Source organism: Octodon degus, unplaced genomic scaffold (assembly GCF_000260255.1).
Source record: "Octodon degus isolate 3935 unplaced genomic scaffold, OctDeg1.0 scaffold00113, whole genome shotgun sequence".
NCBI classification, from domain to species: domain Eukaryota; kingdom Metazoa; phylum Chordata; class Mammalia; order Rodentia; family Octodontidae; genus Octodon; species Octodon degus.
In genome coordinates, this window is record NW_004524689.1 from 5,620,295 (window position 1) to 5,641,663 (window position 21,369).

At 40.1% G+C, this 21,369-nt stretch overlaps 1 protein-coding gene across 6 annotated transcripts in view; it reads right to left on the reverse strand.

Annotated features, from left to right (window-relative positions):
- The window catches only part of Rere (arginine-glutamic acid dipeptide repeats), a 451,075-nt gene that overhangs the window by 273,694 nt on the left and 156,012 nt on the right, over positions 1 to 21,369 (reverse strand). For 5 of the 6 annotated variants that reach the window (XM_004639633.2, XM_023699557.1, XM_023699553.1 and 2 more), the window contains exon 2: positions 7,456 to 7,921. In XM_004639633.2, the coding sequence (XP_004639690.1) occupies positions 7,456 to 7,777 (322 nt within the window). In that variant the 5' untranslated portion in view covers positions 7,778 to 7,921. Of the gene's footprint in view, positions 1 to 7,455; positions 7,922 to 9,247; positions 9,260 to 21,369 lie in introns of those variants that run through there. The other variant, XM_023699554.1, reaches the window with a different exon arrangement.

The following is a 21,369-nucleotide window of genomic DNA, read 5'->3' on the forward strand; positions in this document are numbered from 1 at the left end:
AATAAATAAATAAATAAATAAATAAATAAATAAGATGGCTGTAGATACAAAGGGTTGATTCTGTGTCTATTACACTGTCTACGTGTCGACATTGTGCTTCCTGTGCTGTTTTAGTAGTGTAACTTGAAACCCTATACATGATGCCTCCTGCTTTGCTGTTTTTGCTCGGGATTGCTTTGGCTATTCTGGGTTTCTTTGGGTTCCGTACAAACTTTTCTAGCTCTGTGAAGAATGCTGTTCGTATTTTAATAGGGACTCCCTTAAATCTACAGATCACTTTTAATAATATGATCTTCATAACAGTATTAATTCTGCTGATCCCAGAACAAGGGAAGGTGTTCCATAATTTTTTAAAAGTACTTCAGTGGTCCATGATATGGTTTATATATGGTTCATGATATGTACAGCACTGACTATAATTAAATCTCATATATTTTTGGTTTCTTTTCATAATTGTTTATTGGTACATTTTAGTTCTACATACTGATTGTATTAATTATTGTACATGATGTAAAGTTTTGTTCCCCTACCCCACTCTCCTACCCTCTCCCTTCAACCACTCTCCCCCTCCTTATTTCCAAAGGTTTGTTTCCATGTTTTTCCTGCTGTTCTGGTTTTCTTTCTTTTTCTTATCCCTTATGTTGGTTCTCCACCCTGCCTACATCTGCTTCCCATTTCAATATTTTCTGCCTGTTTCACAATACCTATTACACATTTGGCCCTTATTCATACTTTCAGTTTCTCACACCAGAGAAACGATGCAGCACTTACGTGTGTATGTCCAAGTCATCTTATTTCAGACAGCCCCAAGGTATATCCATTTAGCTAGAAATGTCTCAATCGGAACCTTCTTTATGGCAGAGTAATGCTCCACTGTATTTCTTAAGAAACACATTTTCTCTCTTTATCCATTCATCAGTTGGTAGGCATCTGGGCTGTTTTCAAGATTTCGCTATTAATATCTGCTGTTATAAAATAAGTGTGCATATATCATTTTGGTAGGATGTTTTCAACTATTTCAGGAAGATAGTAAGAAGAGAAATAGCTGAGTAGACTAGAACCTAGAGTGCTAATTTTCTGAGGACTCTCCACAGTGGCTACACCATTCTACACTCCTACCAACAGTGGAGAAAGCTTCCTTTTCTGCCAGAGCCTCATCAGCATTTGTTATTTGTTGATTTCTTCATAATAGCCATTCTTTCCAGGATGAGAAGGGATCTCGGCTTGTTTTAATTTACATTTCTCGGCTAGCAAGATGTTGAACGTTTTTTTCATGTATTTATCATTTCTATTCTTTATCAGAGAAGTGTCTTTGTCAAATGCTCATTTCTGGACAGAAATCTTTACACTGAGGGGACAGGAGGTTCTTCCTTGTTTGAGGTTTTTGTTCTTACACATTCTAAGATAATCGTCTGTCTTCACAACCGCTGGGATAAGGGTTTTTTATTTTTAATCACACTGTAGCCGTCTCTTCACTCTGCTGGTGGTTTGTCACACTGTATAAAAAAGCTTTTTCTATAAGATGAGATTTTAAAAAAGATAAGATCCAGTCGTGGATTCTTTGTGATAGAATGACAAAGGCAATTCCAGGCGACACAGGGAAGGTAAGGAGCATCACAAGCCCTGACTGGAAATCATACCACAACGCTACTCCGTTAAAAACAACATGGTGCTGACAGAAAGGAAGAATGAATGGACAGATCAGAAAACGCAGAAAGACCTTCAGGCATTTTTAGGCTTCTCATTTTCAACAAAAGTGTCAGACACTTTCACTGGAAGAAAGCTTCTCTAATAAATGGTGTTGGAAACATTTGCTTTCCACATGCTAAACATTAAAACTAGACCTATATCTTTCACCCTGCACTAAATTAAAATAGAAATGGATCAATAGTCTAAATATTAGGGTCGGGAGATGGCTCAGTAGAATAAGCGCTTGCCAGGCAAGTTCAAGGGCCTGAGTTCAATTCCTGGTTCTGGGAAAAAAAAAAAAAAAATCTAAATATTGAAACAAAAACACTGTATCTGCTGAAAGATATAATTAGCATTCTTTAAAACACTGGTGCAGGCAAAGACTAATAAAAAACCCCAGTCACACAAGCTTTCCATTGTCTAATGCCTTCTTCAATTTTTTTTCTTCAGAGGTCTGTAACTGTCATTATAGAAGTATTTCAACTCCTCGGTTAGGCAGATTCCTAGGTACTTAGTTCTGGGGAACCCATTATGAATGGACTTGTTTTCCTGATCTTTCTTTTTAATCTCTAGGTAAATTCACGACTGGTGTAACACCATTCACTTTTCTGTTGCTGATTTTGAATCCTGTGGGGCGGTGGTTCTTGAATACTGGCCAGTGACTCTTTTCCTCCTCTAAGAAGGAACTTAAATCACAGGGAAACTAACCCTACAGAATGGAGTTTGGTGTTTAACGTTTCCTCCTCAAGCAAACTTTTCCCTGGAGTACAATATACCTAGAGAAGTCCAAAGCAGACCACATTTCCCGAAGTGAACACACCTGTGTAAATCTGAGCAAGACATTTTCTTCAGGGAGCAGGTTCTTCATAAAGAGCTGAACTGCCCAGGCTGAACCGAACCTGAAAACCTCCCGCCTCCACCTCCCAGAGTGCTGGGAATATGCAGGGGCTATCACTTGGAGCACGAATGCAACCTTGAGGGTACCCAGACGCCTAACCTGTCTGACTTCAACCACGGAAGGCAAAGCTGTGCTTGTTTGTAAATGATAAATAAAAGCCATCGTATTGTATTATACTCTTTTGTATCCATTCAATGTTTTTTAACAAGTCTACTTTTCAATTTAAGTAGTTTTTCTACCTACACATTGCCAGGTTTTATTTTGCCTAATTTGGGGTCTTTTTCTCCAGCTTAAATTCAATTTGCATCAAAAGAAATTAACATTTCATTGTTAAGCATATAATTAATTTCACCTTCCAGGTCATTTTCTAGTTCAAGTCCCAATTTCTAAAAACATCAGATGAATCCTTCAAAAAAATAAGGCGGGGGGTGTTTTATACCACCTAAGATTTCAAAAACAATAATCTCATTCCTCGCCTTTTATATGTAAAATTCACCTACATAAAAAATTCATTTTGCACTATATTTATAGAAGTAGGGACAACACAGATAATAATACCAACTTGAACATCTTTATTTGTAATTTAAGTGATAAATGTTTTTGTTGTTCTAGGACTTTATATCAGCAGAAGAGTTGAGCAAAATTATCAGTTAATATGACAGACTGCACAAAAGGAAGAATCAGCTTAACAGCATTTTCTTAAAAACACGTTTGCTTCTACAAACAGAAAGCAGCAGTCCTATGTCAAATTTAAAAATGTCTCCCAGTACAAATTTAGTTTTTTGACCAGTTCTACCTGGATCGAGAATGAAAGAGTTAAACTCGCCAGTGTCTAACTAAAAATAGTACAAATAAATTAATACGCCACCTACAGTAAACTCTAGAAAGCAATGCCCCATGCTAAAAAGGCCCGTGAGGGAGATCTGGCTCAATGCAGCTGTGTAATCAATCAATCTGGTATCCTGACTGTTATCTCAAAGGTAGAAGTTCATCTAACAGACAACAAAGAAGTTAGACACAGGGTGATACACAATGAAATCCCAAAAAGGTCTTGCTTTTTAATTTTTTTGAATGAGTCTGTTAAAACATTCTTTGGGAAATAAATGATCCAAGATACACTGCAGGAGAACTACTGTAACCTTAACATCAGTAATCAGAGTAAATAAAAATTTTAAAACTGTGTTGTCATTCCACAAATACTACATAATACACATATGCATATACTAGATGCTTCAAATTCTACAGCAAACAAAAGCAGTTACTGCCCTTGGGAAAGCAAGAAACAAGATTTAATCCAACAATAATAGAAATAAATTTTTTAAAAATGATTGCTTTATGCTAGAATCCAACAGCTTAATGCCATGAGTCTGTTAAGAAAATCTGCCCAGCCAGGTAGAGAGGGCAGGGCCACGGGGGTGGGAGAGAGCAAGGACCAGCGCTGAGTAAAAAGTGATGCAGTTGCGAGGCTGAGGTGACACCAAGTGCAAAGACTGTGAGCCGGTACACGGGACAAAGTCCACGATGCTGAGACATAAAGACAAATGCAGAGGTGAGCAGCAAAAATAAGAATATTACCAGCTGTGACTAAACTCTCACAGAATGTAAATGCCCAATTGCTCGATACAATCTCATGGTTCTCAGAGCAAATACCCTGATATGAACCTAGGCGCTATAGAAAGTATATTCTATAATAGCCTGCTTCTGTCCCTAAATAATCAGTGCTGGGCTCACTCTGAGTAACATTTTGGAAAAGAGCCAAACTTTTACTTACCTAAATATCACAAAATTCAAAATAGTAAAATAACAATAAATTAATTTTTAAATCTATTTTCTATAGTCTAAAAACACGTGAGCATTAAAAAATCTACAATTCAAAACCTAGTACTCGGGGCCAGGGAGATGGCTCAGTGGAATAAGCGCTTCCCTGGCAAGCACAAGGGCCTGAGTTCAATCGCAGGTTCTTCCACAAAAAAAAAACTAGTACTCCCCTGAGAACTTCTGATTCTGACATTCTCTACAGCCTTGGGCACTGAAGAAACAACTGAGCACACAGAATCTCTGCTTGTGGTTGAGGACAATGTTTCCATCACTAACACAGGATGTTACTATAATCATTTATACCAGGAAAGAAAAGTCCAGGAAGGAAAATGAAGGGGGAAAAAACAAAATCAACTCCCATCTAAGAATCTTTTAATTTTAGGTCTAAAGTATCTCCCCAAGTTCATGTGTCAGAGGTGGGAGCCATTGGAAAGTGACTGGTTCTTGAGGCTACTAAACTCATCTGTGGATGAATCGATGGATGAGCTCAGAGCTGACCATGCTGTAGAAAATGGTCGGTTGAAGGAGGTGGGGCACTGCAGACATGACCTTGTTCCCAGCCCAGGATCAGAATGTCGTCCCCTTTCCCACTCTCTCCACAATACAGAAGTATTCTCCTTTTAATTCTTCACATTAAACACCCTACATTTAGAAAGAAGTTATTTGGACAAGGCAACCAAGTTACTTATCTTCAAACACCCACCAAAAGAAACCAATGAATAAGCCAAAAACCAATCTCTTTATCAAAGAAGAGGCAGGCATCCACTGGAATGGGCATGATACAGTCCACAGCCCACAGCACTGTCCCTAGCACAAAGGATACTTCCAACCAAGTGGTTACACCCTGATGCCACAGTAACCTTTAAACCATTTTGAGCCATCCTAACATACTGAACTTCTAGACAGATCCTATCTTTTTCACATCTCAAAAGTCTTCCTTCACATTTACTAAAACAAAACATGCATACCCAAGTACAGTCAGCCTCTCGGGTCAGCTGATTCCACACTCATAGACTCAACCAACCACAGAGTGGACTATTTGAAGGGGGAAACCTACATCCATACTGAACATGTACTACCTTTCTTCTTGCCATTATTTCCTAAACAATGCAATATGCCAACTATGAGCACAGCACATACATTATGTTAGCTATTGTAAGTTATCTGAAAGCATTGTACATGGGAGCACATGTGCTTGTTTGGGCAATACCAACTCATTTTATGTAGGGGCTGGAACAGTGGCAGATCTGCTACCTCAGGAGGGTCCTGAACCAATCTCTGTGGGTACCAAGGGAAGACTGTATACAGTACTCCCCCAAACACTGTAACAACAGCCATTTTATAAACTAGCCCTAGCAATCTTCCTCTGCATATTCTTCAGAAGATCAAAAAAGTATTTTTTGAACAAGAAGTTTTTGTCAGCTGTAAAAGATGCAGGATGAAAATGTAACATTTCCTGAATACAAACTGTCTCCCCCCCCCTTCTCCTTCTCCCTCTCTCTCTCCCTTCCTCCCTCCCCCACCTCCTCAGGACCTTGCACTTAGCAGGCAGGCACTGGACCTCTCAGCTATATCCTTGGCCCCCAACAAAATTTACTCAAAACCAGTTTTGTTTTGTTTTTTTCTAGCCTTTTTGAGATAGTGTCTCACTATACAGTTCAGGCTGGAACTCACTGTGTAGCCCAGGCTGGACTCAACCTCACAGTCCTGCCTCAGACTCCCAAGTGCTGGCATTACAGGTGGGCGCCACTACATCCAACTTACAAAACTAGTTTTTGTAAGGAAGACATTCAGCAGAAAAAAGAGGCCACAGTCCCACAAACAAAAGAAATAAGTGTTTCAATGTTAAAGAGATGTCTTAACCGCAGAGTTTCTCACTGTTAACTATCATCTCTCGACATAGTTCAGGCAGCATTTCCCACAAGTATACCAAGATACTGGTGCAGGGTCCCCACCAGCACAGGAAGGACATCCCACATTACAGAAGCTGGCATTAGGTGCTGCACACACCTTTCATTGAGAATTCAGGCTGGTCTGCATAAGTTTTAACACTGATCATCTTGGAGAGATCAAAATACACAGAGAAAGGGGGAGAAAAAACTACAACTTTGTAAGAAGTTCAGAACAGTTAAGCATACTCCTCAATAAAATCATTGTGCCTGGTTAGTGACATAACACAGTGAAATCTTTTAATCCATTTCTTGGAAAAACATCAAAGTAGTATCTTTAATCTGTTAATTATATCTCCTATGAAATTATCATCAGACCTCTACAAAGGAAGTCATTCAAACAAAATGACCTTCACTAGTTTTCTTGGCTCTGTAAGAAAAGCCATCTTAAGACACAGCATATTCCAATGAGAAAAGATTAAGCTGGGATTGTGAGGTTCTCAATCACCCGTGTCCAACTATTTCATCAAAAAGTGACGTCTGTCTCTGAGTACAGCTGTAAGCTTAACTACAACAAACTGCCAAAGTACATTCTCTGGAGAACCTCACAGGTTATTGCTTTCTTCTATTATCACTCATTAGCACAGCTAAAGTTCAATACTTCGGAAAAGATGGCTAATGGAAGAGATAAACCTTGATCTGCAGGCCATTAAAAGTATCTATCTAGCTTCTGGCCAATACTATTCTAACACAAAATGTCGTGTTTCTAAGAATCTTGAGCTTTACTTGGCCCAACCATGTACATATTCAACTCTATAGAGTCATCAGAGCCTAATTTAGGGTCAAGAAGGTGAAAAGCAAGGGCAATGACAAATACCAGGCAGGTAACTAAGGGAAAGAACAAGTGGCACGAAAAAACGAGGAAAGACGTTTCAACACACAAACCAGGGAAAAGACCAAGTCAAAAACAACACAGCAAGAAGTAGTTAAACCTCACAGGCCCATGGTACGCCACAAGCTTGTTAAGTCTTCCTATCCAAAGACACCGTCCTTTCTGGGCCCCAGGCCTGCCTTAACATGTCAAAAACACATCTCTTTCATCAAAATGCTAAGATTATTCTCCCACAAGCTCTATGAAGACACATGTGTGCCTCTCCTTACCTCCTGGCCTGTAGACAACATCATCCTCAGTGATGTAGGACGTTATCTCACCCGTATCCGTCCGTTCATAACGAGATTTTTTTTTTGGTGGTTTCTTCTTGTTCTTCTTGGTGGACTCCTCTGTGGTGGCACTATTGTCATTGTCCTCATCTTCACTGTGATCACTCTCCGCATAATTTTTGGCCCCTCCTTCCAGGGTACAGCTCCTGCGGGGCCTTGAATTCTCATTCTCTCTTGCTTTGTCTCTTTTATCTCTTTCTCGGTCCCGATCTCGGTCCCGGTCCTTCTCTTTGTCTTTGTCTTTGTCTTTGTCAGCTGTCATGATTCGCCACGTGCCTTCTTCTGTCCTCTCACGGCTAGGCCTCCGTGAAAGGTAGACTGTAAGCCTGGGCTTCAGTCTTCTGAATTTCTCACGCAATTCCAGGGAAAATCCAACCACTCCAATAACCCCAACGTTTCAAAAATGCTATAAGGAAATGAGAGAGAAAGAAATTGTTTTACTTTAGCATTTCCTTTTATTTTCTTCATAAAATGATGTTTAGTTAAAGCACTTAGTCATGCTTTAGATTTGTCTAAAAATGTCTCAGACCATAGTTAAAAAAGTTAAAACGAATGCTACACAATTTCAGTATATAGCTTTGGCCTCAGAAAATGGTTGGAGTGTTGTTTCTGTCTTTTTTGAAAGAGGGTTTCTTTCTCTCTCTCTCTCTCTCTCTCTCTCTCTCTCTCTCTCTCTCTCTCTCTCACTCACTTCGTAGTTCAGGCTGGCCTTGAGCTCACATTGTGGCCCAGGCTGGTCTGAAACTCACAGTGATCCTTCTGCCTTGGCCTTCCAAGTGCAGGGATTACAGGCATGCACTACTATGCCTGGCTTGGGGTCTTTTTTTAAGATCAAAATTCAAAACCAACCGGCTGGGCATGCTGGCAAACATGCATAATCCCAATCTTTGGGATTATAAGGCAGGGGGATTGCTCCAAATTTAAGCCCAGACTGTGCTACATAGTGACTTCAAGGCCGGTGTTAAATACAAACCAAGACACTGTCTAAAAAAAAGTAAAAAACAACACATGTAAGCATAAAAGTAAACTGTAGTACTATATACCAATTTTTTTTCTTTTGTATGGGGGAAAAAGTCAAGTGTACCCTAGTAGACAATATATAATGGGAATAATTATAAAGAGGAACTTTATCACCCACAATATAAATTTAAAGGAGGTAAGAACTCATAGAAAAAATTATTTCCACCTGAAAAAATACTGAAGTGGAAAACATCCCAGGATGTCACACAGTGGGTCTTTTGAAGATTCTACATACTTCTCCAAACTTCCAGAGTTCTTTTTAAAAACAAATACGCTTGATACCAATGAAAGTGACAGCTTCAAAGCAAGAATCTTTCAGTTACCCTTACTTACATCATACACATCTTCTCAGTTTCCCATCCTAGTTCAATTCCAGGAAAAATGGGTTCTCTATAACAGTTATTATTTCTGCCTTAAAAAACTAAAAGCAAACCGCTGTGCCTTAAGGAATATTGGGTGGTGTTTATATTCTTTCAAATTTCCACCAGCTACAATTAGTCTAATAGGCTCCTTAAGAACTAAATCCAACAAGAAAAATCTAAAGTTGAGAGTATATAATGAGGTGGGCCAAATAGCTCAACAGATTAAAGCACCTGTTTAGGCAGATGCTGAGGCCCTGCTTCACCTCTGGCAGTGGTCCCAGTGCTGGACCACCCCCAGGGCGTGCTGAGAAGGCTACTGAGAGACTGGGCATGGTGGCGGCGGCACACACCTGTAATCCCAGCTCTTGTGACGCTGAACACAGGCAGATCACTACGAGTCCCATCTACATGAGACCCTGTAGGCCCTGTAGAACCTTACTAAAATTTAAAAAAAGTGTATAATGAAAAGACTGAGTACCTAATGCTTCACCCAACACAATTCCTCATAAAAAGTTTACAGCTGGGGGAGAAAATACGTATGTTTATAAATCATTTTGCAATTCCTAATAGCAATAATGTATCTTGTCTGATCTTTTATCATCTTCCCCAATACCTCATTCGTTCAGAAATCTTTACTAAACACTATCTGGGTACCAGGTGTTCAGAACTAAAAATACAATGAAAAAAAAACTCATAATTCTCGCTCTGGATGCTCACATGCAACAAAAGGAAGCCAGTGATCAATGTGAGAGCCATCTGCTTCTCACGCTATGAGGGCCGGATAGGAAACAGCATATGCAAACAAACAAAAGATTGCTCCTGTTTACTTCACAACAACAGATAAATCAGATGCAATTATATTACTCAGATGCAGAGAAAATTTTCTTTGGTCATGCCCAAGCCATGAAATTATCAGATTCTCTCTGAAGGGGGGGGGGGGGGGGAATAACACCACACAATGCGCATGAGCGCCACCGCCTGCATTAAGCGAGCCAATTATCCTTGGGATTTCAGGAAAAATAAAAAATGTCAGCAACAGTCTTTGGGGGATGCTAAGGAAGGAGTAATAATAGTCATCACCGATAAGTAAGGCCAGAGGGCTGAAAGCAAACGGCAGACACCTAGCAAGCACTTCTTTCCACCTAGAAAATACACTTTCAGATTGGATTTTAATTTTCTCAGTATATTTCAAGAATAGGAAAATTCTAGCTCTAGAATTCTATTCTAGTTCTTATAAAACTTTTGCATAGGTGGATCATCTGCTACACAGATAGTAAAAAAAACTCCCAAATACCTGCAGGCCACAGGAATTAGCAAGTGAAATACAAGCATATATTAGTGCTTTCTCTACCTGGCTTAAATTCACAACACACACAAGCCAATCATACAAGGAACAAGATGATGTACTAACACATTCTTCTTGGACACCGAAAACATCAGGCCAAAAACGGAGGATCTTGGGCTGAAAACCTTCACTCAACCACAGTTTGGGACTGAAAGAGCACCCGTGAATTTAAGTTGTTCACTCCCTGGAGTTAACAAAAAAACTGCTTCAGAAATTTTTTTTTAATATTATTTCAACACTCAAGAGAAAAAAATATCCCAACTATATATTTATTTAACCTTACTAATTTTTTTTCTTTTTGTCCCCCCCTAAACCTTACTTACTTTAAAATGATCCAGTTTCTACTGACAAATAAAACAGCTGTTTTGTCAAAAGGAACAAAACACAGAAAAAGAATTCAAGAAATAGAAAAAACATTCACAAAATGAAATTCAGTGTAGAGTGTATGTGCGTGCACGCCAGTGAATGGAGACATAAATATAAAGTCAATGTCCTCAGTAATCTCAAAATTGGCTCCATTTATATATGTGTTTATGATGTATAAGTATATAACTATATAATATGAAATATGTTGTACACAACATACAGCAATATATAGCCAACTTTTAGTTAACAATATCAATATTACAAAGCTAAAGTGAATCCAGTTATCAATTTCATTTGGTTCTAAGTTATAATAGCTCAGTGGGGAAATATCTTCCTCTCATCTAACACATCAATCACAATTTTTTTGAGCTTTGATAACCAGCATATACCAACAAGGTAACATTGAAAATAACTCAGAGTAAGGGCACAATATTGTAATGAGAAACACAGCTGTTATTTTAACTTGCTAGAAATGACCTACAAAATAAGACAATATGACAACTGCTACAGCAAGCTGAGGTTTCTCATAGTGACCTAGAAGGAGTTCGTCACCCCTACTTCACTGTACAAAGATCCAACGCACAAGGCCACACAACCAATGATCAAGAAGGCAGCTCTATGGGGCCGGGGAGATGGCTCAGTGGAATAAGCGCTTCCCTGGCAAGCGCAAAGGCCTGAGTTCAATCCCCGGTTCCACTCCACCGGCCCCCCAAAAGAAGGCAGCTCTGGGCCAGTGGGATAGCTCAGCAGACTAAGTGCCTGCTTAGGCAACTGCAGAGACTGGGGTTCAATCCCGGGCACCACACGTTGCACTCCAGCTCCACACCTGGGCACTCTGTGCCAACCAACAAGACTGGACGTGATGGAACATTCCTGTAATCCCAGCATTGGGGTGGCTGAAAACAGGAGGATCACTACAAGTCTGATGAACTGCATAGTATAAGACCCTGTACCAAAGACATTTATTAAAAAAAAAAACAAAAACAGCCAGCTCTTACAAAGCTCAATCCTCTGTGACCTGATTAGGACCTGCTGCTACTTGTGGGCTGGGTCTCCTACTCCTCAAACATGCCAAAATTTCACAAACTTAGCCATGCTGATAAGAAACACTCACCACACCCTCCCACCCATTCAACCCTCTGAATTATTTTCTTCAAGAAAGCCAAAATATTAAAAGTGTATGTCAGATGATACTGAAACCATTGAAGCAGCTAACATTTTAATAAATAATAAAACAAAAGTCTAACCAAATCTAGAATACATCTTAGATTCAAAATTGTCATTCATTCAAGGAACAACTGCCCACTGAATGCCTACTATAGTTCCAGGTACTTTGAATAAAGAAAGACAAAAACCCCTGCCCTCGTGGGTCTTAGGTCCCAAGGACACCAGACATAAAAGGGAGTGGGCATAGAAGTATACCTCCAAGAAGATCTTAAATGGAGAATTTAATGGAGACAGAGTGTGGGAGGGCTACAAGTAAACCAATACACACATACACACAGGTGAGCCACAAAATATACCTGTGTACCAGATTTCTCCTCCTGCTCCAGGTGAACATAAAAACCACATACCTGGAGTTTTCTCTTAATGTCTCAAAGATACTTTGGCAGAGTGTCCAAACGAAAAGCACGCTTGGGGGCCAGATGAGCACCTCCTCTTCTCAACAGTCTCGCATCCATTTCTGAACTTCTCCAACACCATGCTCTTTGGTTTAAGCAACTAGTGTGACTTTCCTGGATCACCTCAATCAGATTCCTCACTGATCTTTTCAAATCTAGTCCTTCAGACCGCGATACTGTAGTGTACCACACTGCTTTCAAAATGCTAATGACGGGGGCTGGTTAGATGGCTCAGTGGTCTAAAGCACCTACTTAGAACAAGCTTAGCAAAGCACAGGGAGCGTGGTTCAATCCCCCAGCACCACATGCCAGCCAGCCCCGCCCCCTGGTGGGCTGAGCTGGCCACACACACACACAAATAAATAAAAATTTTTAAAAATGCTAATGACATTAGATTGATCCCCACCTTCAATAATCCAGTGACTCCATGCACTGAAGTTCTCTTTTCCATGACCTCACTTCATTCCACTGTCTGAATACTCTCTGCGTTGGAACACACTGGGCTTCCAGTGGGCTCCGAGCCCCCTAGCTGCCTCCCCACATGTTCCCTGCTGCCTGCCAGGCGCTGCCCTCCCGGCCTGAGGTCTTCTGCAATTCTTTCCTTCACATCTCAACAGTAACTTCACCAAGTAGCCTCTCTGGCCCAAACCTAGGTTAGATTCCCACCACAGCCCTTTCCCCATCTATAACGTTATATTCATTTGTGTGGCTTAATTTTCTCTCTAGCTCCAAGCTAAAAGTCCCATGAGGAACTAATCCTTGAATGCTTCTGCTGTCTCTGGTATTCCAGGTCCTAATTCACTACCTGGCACATGCAGGTGAGAATTACAACTTCTTTCCGTCCCTCTCACATATACGCTAGGACAGTAAAGGCACCATTAGGAGGAGGCTTCATTAGTAAAAATATTTCATGAGTAACTGAACTGGCTCATAACCATGAACAGAAAAAGGAGGAGCAAAGAAAAGAAAGACACGTCAGGTGAGAGGAACTTCACTTAAAAGCACTGTGTTAAATAGCTGGGGGGGGGGGCAGACAGTAGAAATAAAAGGTCTAAGCAGAGGCAGCACACAGATAATGGATGTTCCTAAAATAATAAGGCAGCTAACACTCATTGGGCACTTAATATGCACTAAGCATTTTACACATTAACTTGCTTAATCTTCACTGTAACAAAGGTGACAGCATAATTTATCATTCAAACTGGTACACACGGGGGAAGAGACAAAATTAGTAATTATGCAGGAAAAAATACGCAAACCAAATCAGAAATACGATCACACTAACTCTACCTCTGTTTAGTGAGTACTATTATTATATGTATTTCACAAGGCCAAAGTAAACACAGGGAAGCTGAGCGAACTGACCACAATCACAGAGTTTGCGTTTCAGTCCCAGATTATAAATCCAAGCCACTGACTCTGAAGTTCATACACCCCTACCCTCTCTCCCCAAGCTGCAGCTGAAGCCTGGGCCTGCACACGCCAGGCAAGTGCTACACCACTGAGCTACATCTCCGGCCTCTAGAACCCACACTATTTTTAAACATAAGGCTACCTAGCTTTAAATTACAGGTCCTTTTAAAGCCAAGTTGTCCAAGACGGTAGGCTAAGCAAACATGGTGCTGTTGTAGGCTACTGAGATGAAAACAGCATCTGAGGAATATTCATTTTACTTGGCAGTGTGAGAGTTATTTTCCATCAAAAGTAGTTAGTATTCCTCAAACAAAGCTGCTTTCAAATCCAATGACTCTGAAAGCCTAAGTAAGGAACCAAAGCACCTCAAGCACCCTTGCCTGTGCCAGTTGTGCAATTATTGTGCTCTTGTAAGAACAAAAGACCTGGTCCAGGTGTGGAGGACCTAAGGAAGCAGCCTGCTATGGCACTGCCACCCAGAGAAGCAGCTGCAGCGAGCACTCGAAGCCACAGCGGCAGGTTACAGCTGGGTGACTGCTTTCAAAGGGAAATCAATTTTCTGTTCCTCTTCTGTTTCATATCAACATGTCTAGGAAAGAAAATGTAATGGCTTTTGCTCTGGAAAAGGAAACATCACTCTAACACTCGTATTCACTGCATAAAAAACAAGGCACTTCTCATAAACAGCAACCAACAATGAAGAATACCTCAAAATGTGCCAGAGAATCACTGATGAAGCTGCAAGGTGACACTGAAAAGTGGAGTCAGCAAAACTGTAAACTCATGCAGAAATAAAACTGTTTCCATTAAAATGACTGCGGTACTGAGGGCAGCTTTCCAAGCTGTAAAGTTCTTTCCACCTGATCCAATTCAACCACACAACAAATGGCTGAAGGACTCCTGCACCGTTTTCTGCCTGCTTCATGTTGAAATGCAGTCAGCCCTGCAACAAATTCACAAGCTTGTTCTCCAAGCATAGGGCTTACTGAAAGGACATGAACAACAAGGAAATGCACAGTGGGTCCCTGGGTGAAGACTCTCATCCCAAGCAGGCCGGCTGTCCACGGGGCACCTTCATCTACAAGAGGCACTAGGGACACTGATGGCCAGGCCTGGGAGATTCTAATAAATAAGACAGCTTAGTTTCTTCCCTAAAGACACTGTAATAACAAAACATGGATGGGGCCACTACAAAAGGTGAAAAAGTATCCGAAACAGCAAAATTCTAGGTTACAACAATTCAATTAAAGTTAAGTAAGAAACAATACCTTGGGGCCGATGAGATGGCTCAGTAGAATAAGTGCTTGCCTGGCAAGCTCAAGGGCCTGAGTTCAATCCCCAGTTCAGAAAAAAAAATAAAAATAAAAATAAAAAAGAAAGAAAGAAAGAAAGAAACATCCTGCTTCAAGGTTGTATATGGTTAGATTTTTGGACTTACACGTAAACATAAGAATTACATAATTTTTATGCCTATTTTTAAAATATATTGTAATTTTTAAATGTTTTTTCATCATATTCTGTAGGGACTTAAAGTTCAACATATCAATACTTGATGAAAAATACCTGTTCCATGTTATGCCTAAGATGTTTGATATGCAGACAGACAGTGAGGTTAAGCTTAACAGCCTAGGTTGTATGGTAATAACAATAAACTTGTTCTGGAGAGTTAACAACCTAAGTTTGCAGACCAAAATTAGAGAAAAAGGAGGGCCGCAAGGAAAGCCAACATTTTGGCCCTAGCCTTCTAAGGTCAATTAAGACTCAGGACATATGAGAACTTGTACTGTAACGTCACATAACTCAGTAGTGTCCCAAATTTTCTGATCAAGGAGATTATGGGGCCAAAGAGGAAAGTGATTGATGATGTAGAATGTGCCTAAGGAGAGTCACGTGGAGAGTAAACATTCTCTCAGGCTTTCACAGAGAGCACACTGGCCAAGCAATGGCCGTGACTCATCCGCATGGCTGACACTGACAAAGGATCTACAATCTGAGGTACAGTATCTCAGGATAAATCCTGAGGGGATTTCACTGACTTTATCAGATCCAAAAGCTACAACTCTTGTTGCACAGGTCTTGCTTTATCTGGGTCTTAACCATCCAGCAGAAAAGTATACAAACGAAGTATAAGAAGTAAAGCCATGGTGTTATGTTGAGCTGTAGGGGACTCAGGTCAACAATTTCTGGCACTGCCAGTCAAGCGGAAGACCCAATACTATTATGGACTACTGGACTCTTTTAGAATATTTTGCCAAGTTAACACACCCATAATATTCAAATAACGGAACTAAACAAAGAAAGGGGATACAGATGAATGTCCATTTTGTATCTGTGTATTCAAAATGGTTAGAATAGATATGTAGTTACATTCTCTTAATGAATAGAGGGATTTGTTCTAATAGTGTTTGTAAATAGGATATCATGTCCCCAACTTGTACAACAATTAACCACTAGGAAGAATGTATGCAATGTGTTAATTATTGAAACTGTCCTACCAATTTGGTTTGAAAAATAAAAAAAGAAAGAAAGAAACAATACCTTGTCGTTATTTGAAAAAGAAATTCCCAACATGAGGAATCCCAGGTTTCCAGGAAAAACTAACAACTCCTACCTCTAAAGAACAAACACTCATCCACATATCCAATTATTCCCTTAAGCATTTAATTAAATACAAAGTTTTTAGTTAGCATAGTAGTATACACACACCTGTGATCCCAGGGCCTGGAATGCTGAGGCAGGAGAAAGTCCAGTTCCAGGCAAGCCTGGGAGAGGGGTGGGGAGTAGAATGGAGGACACTTAAACAAAACATGTTCAAAAGTTGAGTTTTGGCAATTACTGAAAACAATCATTATTATTGTGTCTCTTTTAAGGAGTGGGTTAAAGAAAACACAGTGCTAGCTCTAAACAAAAGCTTCTCAATTCTGGTACCTTGAACAACAGGGGTCCAAGAGTTGTCTATCGAAGGGAATGAGCCAAACACCAGATGTCACCATTCCTGGCCTCCACCCATGTAGATTCGAGTAGCACAACCCACTCCTCATCAGAACTAGAAGAGAGTATCTCAGATAATGTTGTGTGTGTCCTCCCAGGAGCAAATCCTGCAGTTGAGAATCAATGCTTCAAACAACTTACCTGCTACTACAATGTTTAACAGGGTTAAGCACCGAGAAGAATGTATGCAGTGTATTATTTTTTGAAACTGTACTTTCGATTTGATTTGAAACTGTCTCATTGCTATATGTTTATCAATAAAACTTTGAAGAGAAAAAAAATAAAAATTAAAATAAAAAATTAAAAATTAAAAAAAAAAGGGTTAAGCACCTTCAAAATTAAGCCTCACTAATATGGAATCATAAAATTAATACCCTTAAACTACAAGGTGTCATGTTCTTTGTTCTCCAAAATAAGATGGACTAATTCAAAGTATTGATAAGAGGCTGGGGAGATGGCTCAGTAGAGTAAGCGCTGCTGTGGGCAAGCGCAAGGGTCAGAGTTCAATCCCTGGTTCCACCCCAAAAAAAAAAAAAAAAAAAGCATTGCCTAAAACAGTGATTACACAGACATCTGAAGCTAAAATAAGAAAGCAGAAACAAATATTGTAAGAATCTTGGTGTTTCCTGGCAAAGCCTAAAGACTGTTAGGAGCAATATTACTCGATGGTGATCTGCTCTGTTCATGGGCCAAAATTAGGTTTCTGCTGGCACACAACTAAAGAGAAAACCTCGTGGCCACAATATCAACAACAAAAAAAACAAGTATCTAGAAAACCAAGTTCCTAAGGTCAAAGGGGAAAAGAATTCCTAAGCTCACTTTCTCACTGTGTGGCTATAAATAGAAAACCAAGAGTAGAAAAGTGTATTAAAAACCAACTAGTTGGATAAATAAAATGTTCAAATCCATATAATATAAAGTATTGACAAGGCAAAGCAAACAAAAAAAAAAAAAAAATCCCTAGTTCAACATAGATGAACCTTCAAAACATTATGCAATTTTAAAAATCAGTCATAAAAGATTAAATATGGTCCCAGTCATAATAGCATATTCCTCTTACCCAGCACTCAGGAGGCTGAAGACAACCACAGTGTGTTTGGGTTATTTTGTTGCTGTTGTTTGTTTCAAAGTATTTTAGTACAGGGTCTACAGTGTCTACAGGGTCTCGCTAGCAGTGAATTCTCCGGCTGTCAGTCTCCCAAACACTGGGATTACAGGTGTATGCCACCAAGCCCAGTCTCAATCACCCTCTCAGTGTGCCCCGGGGGCAGGGCTGGCAGGGCATGCCAGGTCTCAAACCCCTGCCACTGAGCTAGCTCTGCCTAAGCAGGCGCTTTAGGACAGTTTGAGGCCAGTATGGAGTACATAAAATGACTTTGTTTCCAAAACAAAACAAAACATAAACAAACTACATTTTACTCCATTTTTATTTAAATCTCCAAAGAAAGCAAGTCACAGGATCAATAACTAGTGATGCCTAAAGCTTGAAAGAAGGGATGAGATTTTCAGTTATGGTTATAGGATTTCCTTTGGAGGTGATGAAAATATTCTAAGTATTGTGATATCAACTATTACATAAGTATTGTGATATCAACTATTACATAAAACAAACAGATACCTTACAAAGTAAAAGAAAAAACTTCATTTATATACTCATCTTACTATACAAAATTGACAAGGATGAGCTCTACCTCTTCAACTGAGAAAAAGCACCCTTTTAAGCTATTAAAAAAAAAAGGTTAATTAAACAGCTTCTTTCATGTAATGCTGAGAATGACAGAACACCATTTTTGGACTAATCTATAGCACACAGGAATTCGTGTGCAGGCTTATTACCTCTGCAAAGCATGTTTAAAAGGAGATAAGGTAGACAGGGTTTCTTTGAGTTTACATAACTCAAGATTCAATGCAATCTGCAACCATGGCACATAAGCTCTCAGCAACTGATGAAAGGAAATGAAAAGGTGAATTTTAACTTAATACAATTACACTTCACACATATATGAAAAATCAAAAGCATTCAAAATGTACCTCTAATCCTTGGGTACAAATTTGATCAAGGGAAAAATGGAATCATAAAACTCAACAGTGCAGTCCTAAATACACACAACCTCTAAGTCTTAGATGAAAGTAAAATGGTCTTAAAAAAGCAGAAGCCTTAGTCAAAATGGAATTTGCTACTTTCTACATCTGGATCACTGTAACTGGGTGTGATTCTCTCCAGGTTGACCAAATGCATTAACCCTGCTATCTTTGTTAACCTGGTATCATTCACAAAAAAAAAAAAAAAGCAGAAAAGCCACTTGAACTATTCAATCTCAGATGCCATCAACTAGTCAATGACTAGGGAATAGAGGTCAAGTCCCAGAGCCTTGATCAAAACACTTAGAAGTAGTTATAACTTCTACCATCAAATAAACATCAATGGCAGGTTTTCTGGCAATTTTTCCTTTATTTCAACAGACGTTACTGAATACACACTAGGTGCCAAGCACTACACCTCAGCAGCTCTACATACATGAATGACCACAATACACACCATCACTAACCTCAGACAGCCAACATTCCACTACAGGTAGACACATACAATAAACAAGTAAATTTGCATATACTTAATTTGTTGCAGATAAGAGTTATGGAGAAAAATGATGCTGGGCATGGTGCATGATAGATCATTAATTTATTTAAGGTTTACTGACATGGTCATTTGACAGAACGGAAGTGGTGATGTAAAAGATTGAGGGAGGTACTCTGGGCAGAAAGTGTTCTCTTTTTTAGTTAAAATTAAATATTTTTTCATTTGGTATAAGGCCTCACTACACAGATCAGACTCACAATGATCCCATTTCAGCGGCCCCAGCACTGGGATTACAGGCCTGTGACACTACACCCAGTTTTATTGTCCAGCTCTACACACCTCGGGTTCCATGGATGGGACAGTATGCAATACCAGGGATCAAACCCAAGTCCCTGTGCTTTCCAGGTAGGTGCTTAGATCGCTGAGCTATCTTCCCAGTCGCCAGAAATGTTACTTAACTAAGAAAAGCAAATGGAAAGATCTGAGGCAAAACCAAGCCTGGCAAGACGGCATGGTGGCTGAAGCAACAAAGGCAAAGAAGCTAAGTACCCGGGCCACATCTATGCAAGTGTTGTGGCTTGTATCTAGACTTCCTCCCAAACTCTCATGAACTTCAAAGTATGGCCTTTGGGAATGACTGCTAGCTCTTGGGTGTGTGTCTATGGATTGTGGGTGTATGCTAACTCCATTAACCCTTTAACTGCTTTAGCACAGTTCTGGGTGTGGATAATGGAAAGGGTCACCTGGGTGAAGGTGGTACCAACCAATAGGCTGGTAGCCTGAATGGGATAAAAGGGAAAGGGATGCTTGATGCTGCTCCTAGCTGTCTCCCACCTGCCCTGCCATGGACTGCTTCTTCTCTGCCATGCCCCATTGCCATGGTGCCAGTCCTCTATCTACTTAAACCACCACAAACTGTGGGCTAAAATAAACTTTTCCAACCAGATTCAGCAGAATAGACCTGTAAATCCTACCACTTGGGAGGCTTAGACAGGAAGATCATTACAAGTTTGAAACCATCCTGGGCTACAACGAAGTGAACTCAAGGGGGGCCTGCCCCTCAGCTCAGTTCTTTAAGTGGCTGCTTCAACAAAGCAGTCAGGCTCAGGTTGCTATAGTTCGATCCCCACAACTCAAGCCGGCCAGACCTGCCCTGAAGGCAAATGGAGAGGGGGAAAAAAAAAATCCTTACAAAGTGAACTCAAGGCCAGACTGAGCTGAATAGCAAGACCCTGTCTCCAAAAGACCAAAACAAAATAAATACAACCTTTGCCATCAAAATCCACCAGCAGAGTGGATGTGGTGGGAGACAAAAAAGACAAGCTGGGGGAAAATAAATAAATAAAAATTAAAAAAAGATAAGCTGGGGAAACACTAAGGTCTGGGCCTTACACTCTAGAGGAGTTGCCAGTGACAGAAAGAGGGAAGAGAAGGAAAACTAATAATTTTCTGATTTGTTTCTTTCGGGGGGGGGGGGCTTTTTGATACAGAGTCTCACACTTTGGCCTCAAACTTGCAATCATCCTACCTTAGCACCCCAAGTGCTGGGATTCCTAGTGTGCACCACCATGCCTAGCAAGAACTCTGTTTAGAATATATTCGGCTTGAGATGCTTAGCAGACCCATATACACATCATAAAGATTATGAAGTGCTGAGTTAAAGAAATCTAGAAGTCTAGCACTCTGGGAGGCTGAGGCAGGAGGATTATAAATTCAAGCCAAGCCTGGGCTATTTAGCAATTTAGAGAGATCTTGTCTCAAAAGTAAAAAAATAAAATAAAAATAAGGGGCCTCCAGCCTCTCAAGAACTCTGTTTAGAATATACTAGAATATACCTTCACTTCAAGGTCAGTGAAGACTCGGGACACACGAGAACCTGTACTGTAACATCATGTAACTCAGTTGTGCTCCAAATTTTCTGATCAAGGAGATAATGAAGCCACAGAGGAATGTGATCCATGATGTATAGTGTGCCTGGGGAGAGTCCCATGGAGAGAAAAAACCTTCTCTCAGGCTTTCACAGAGAGCAAAGTGGCAAGCAATGGCCTTGACTCTTCCTCATGGCTGACACTGACAAAGGATCTACAAAGTGTGTTACAGGGCTACAGGATAAATCCTGAGGGTACTTGACTGACCTTACCAGATACAAAAGTTACA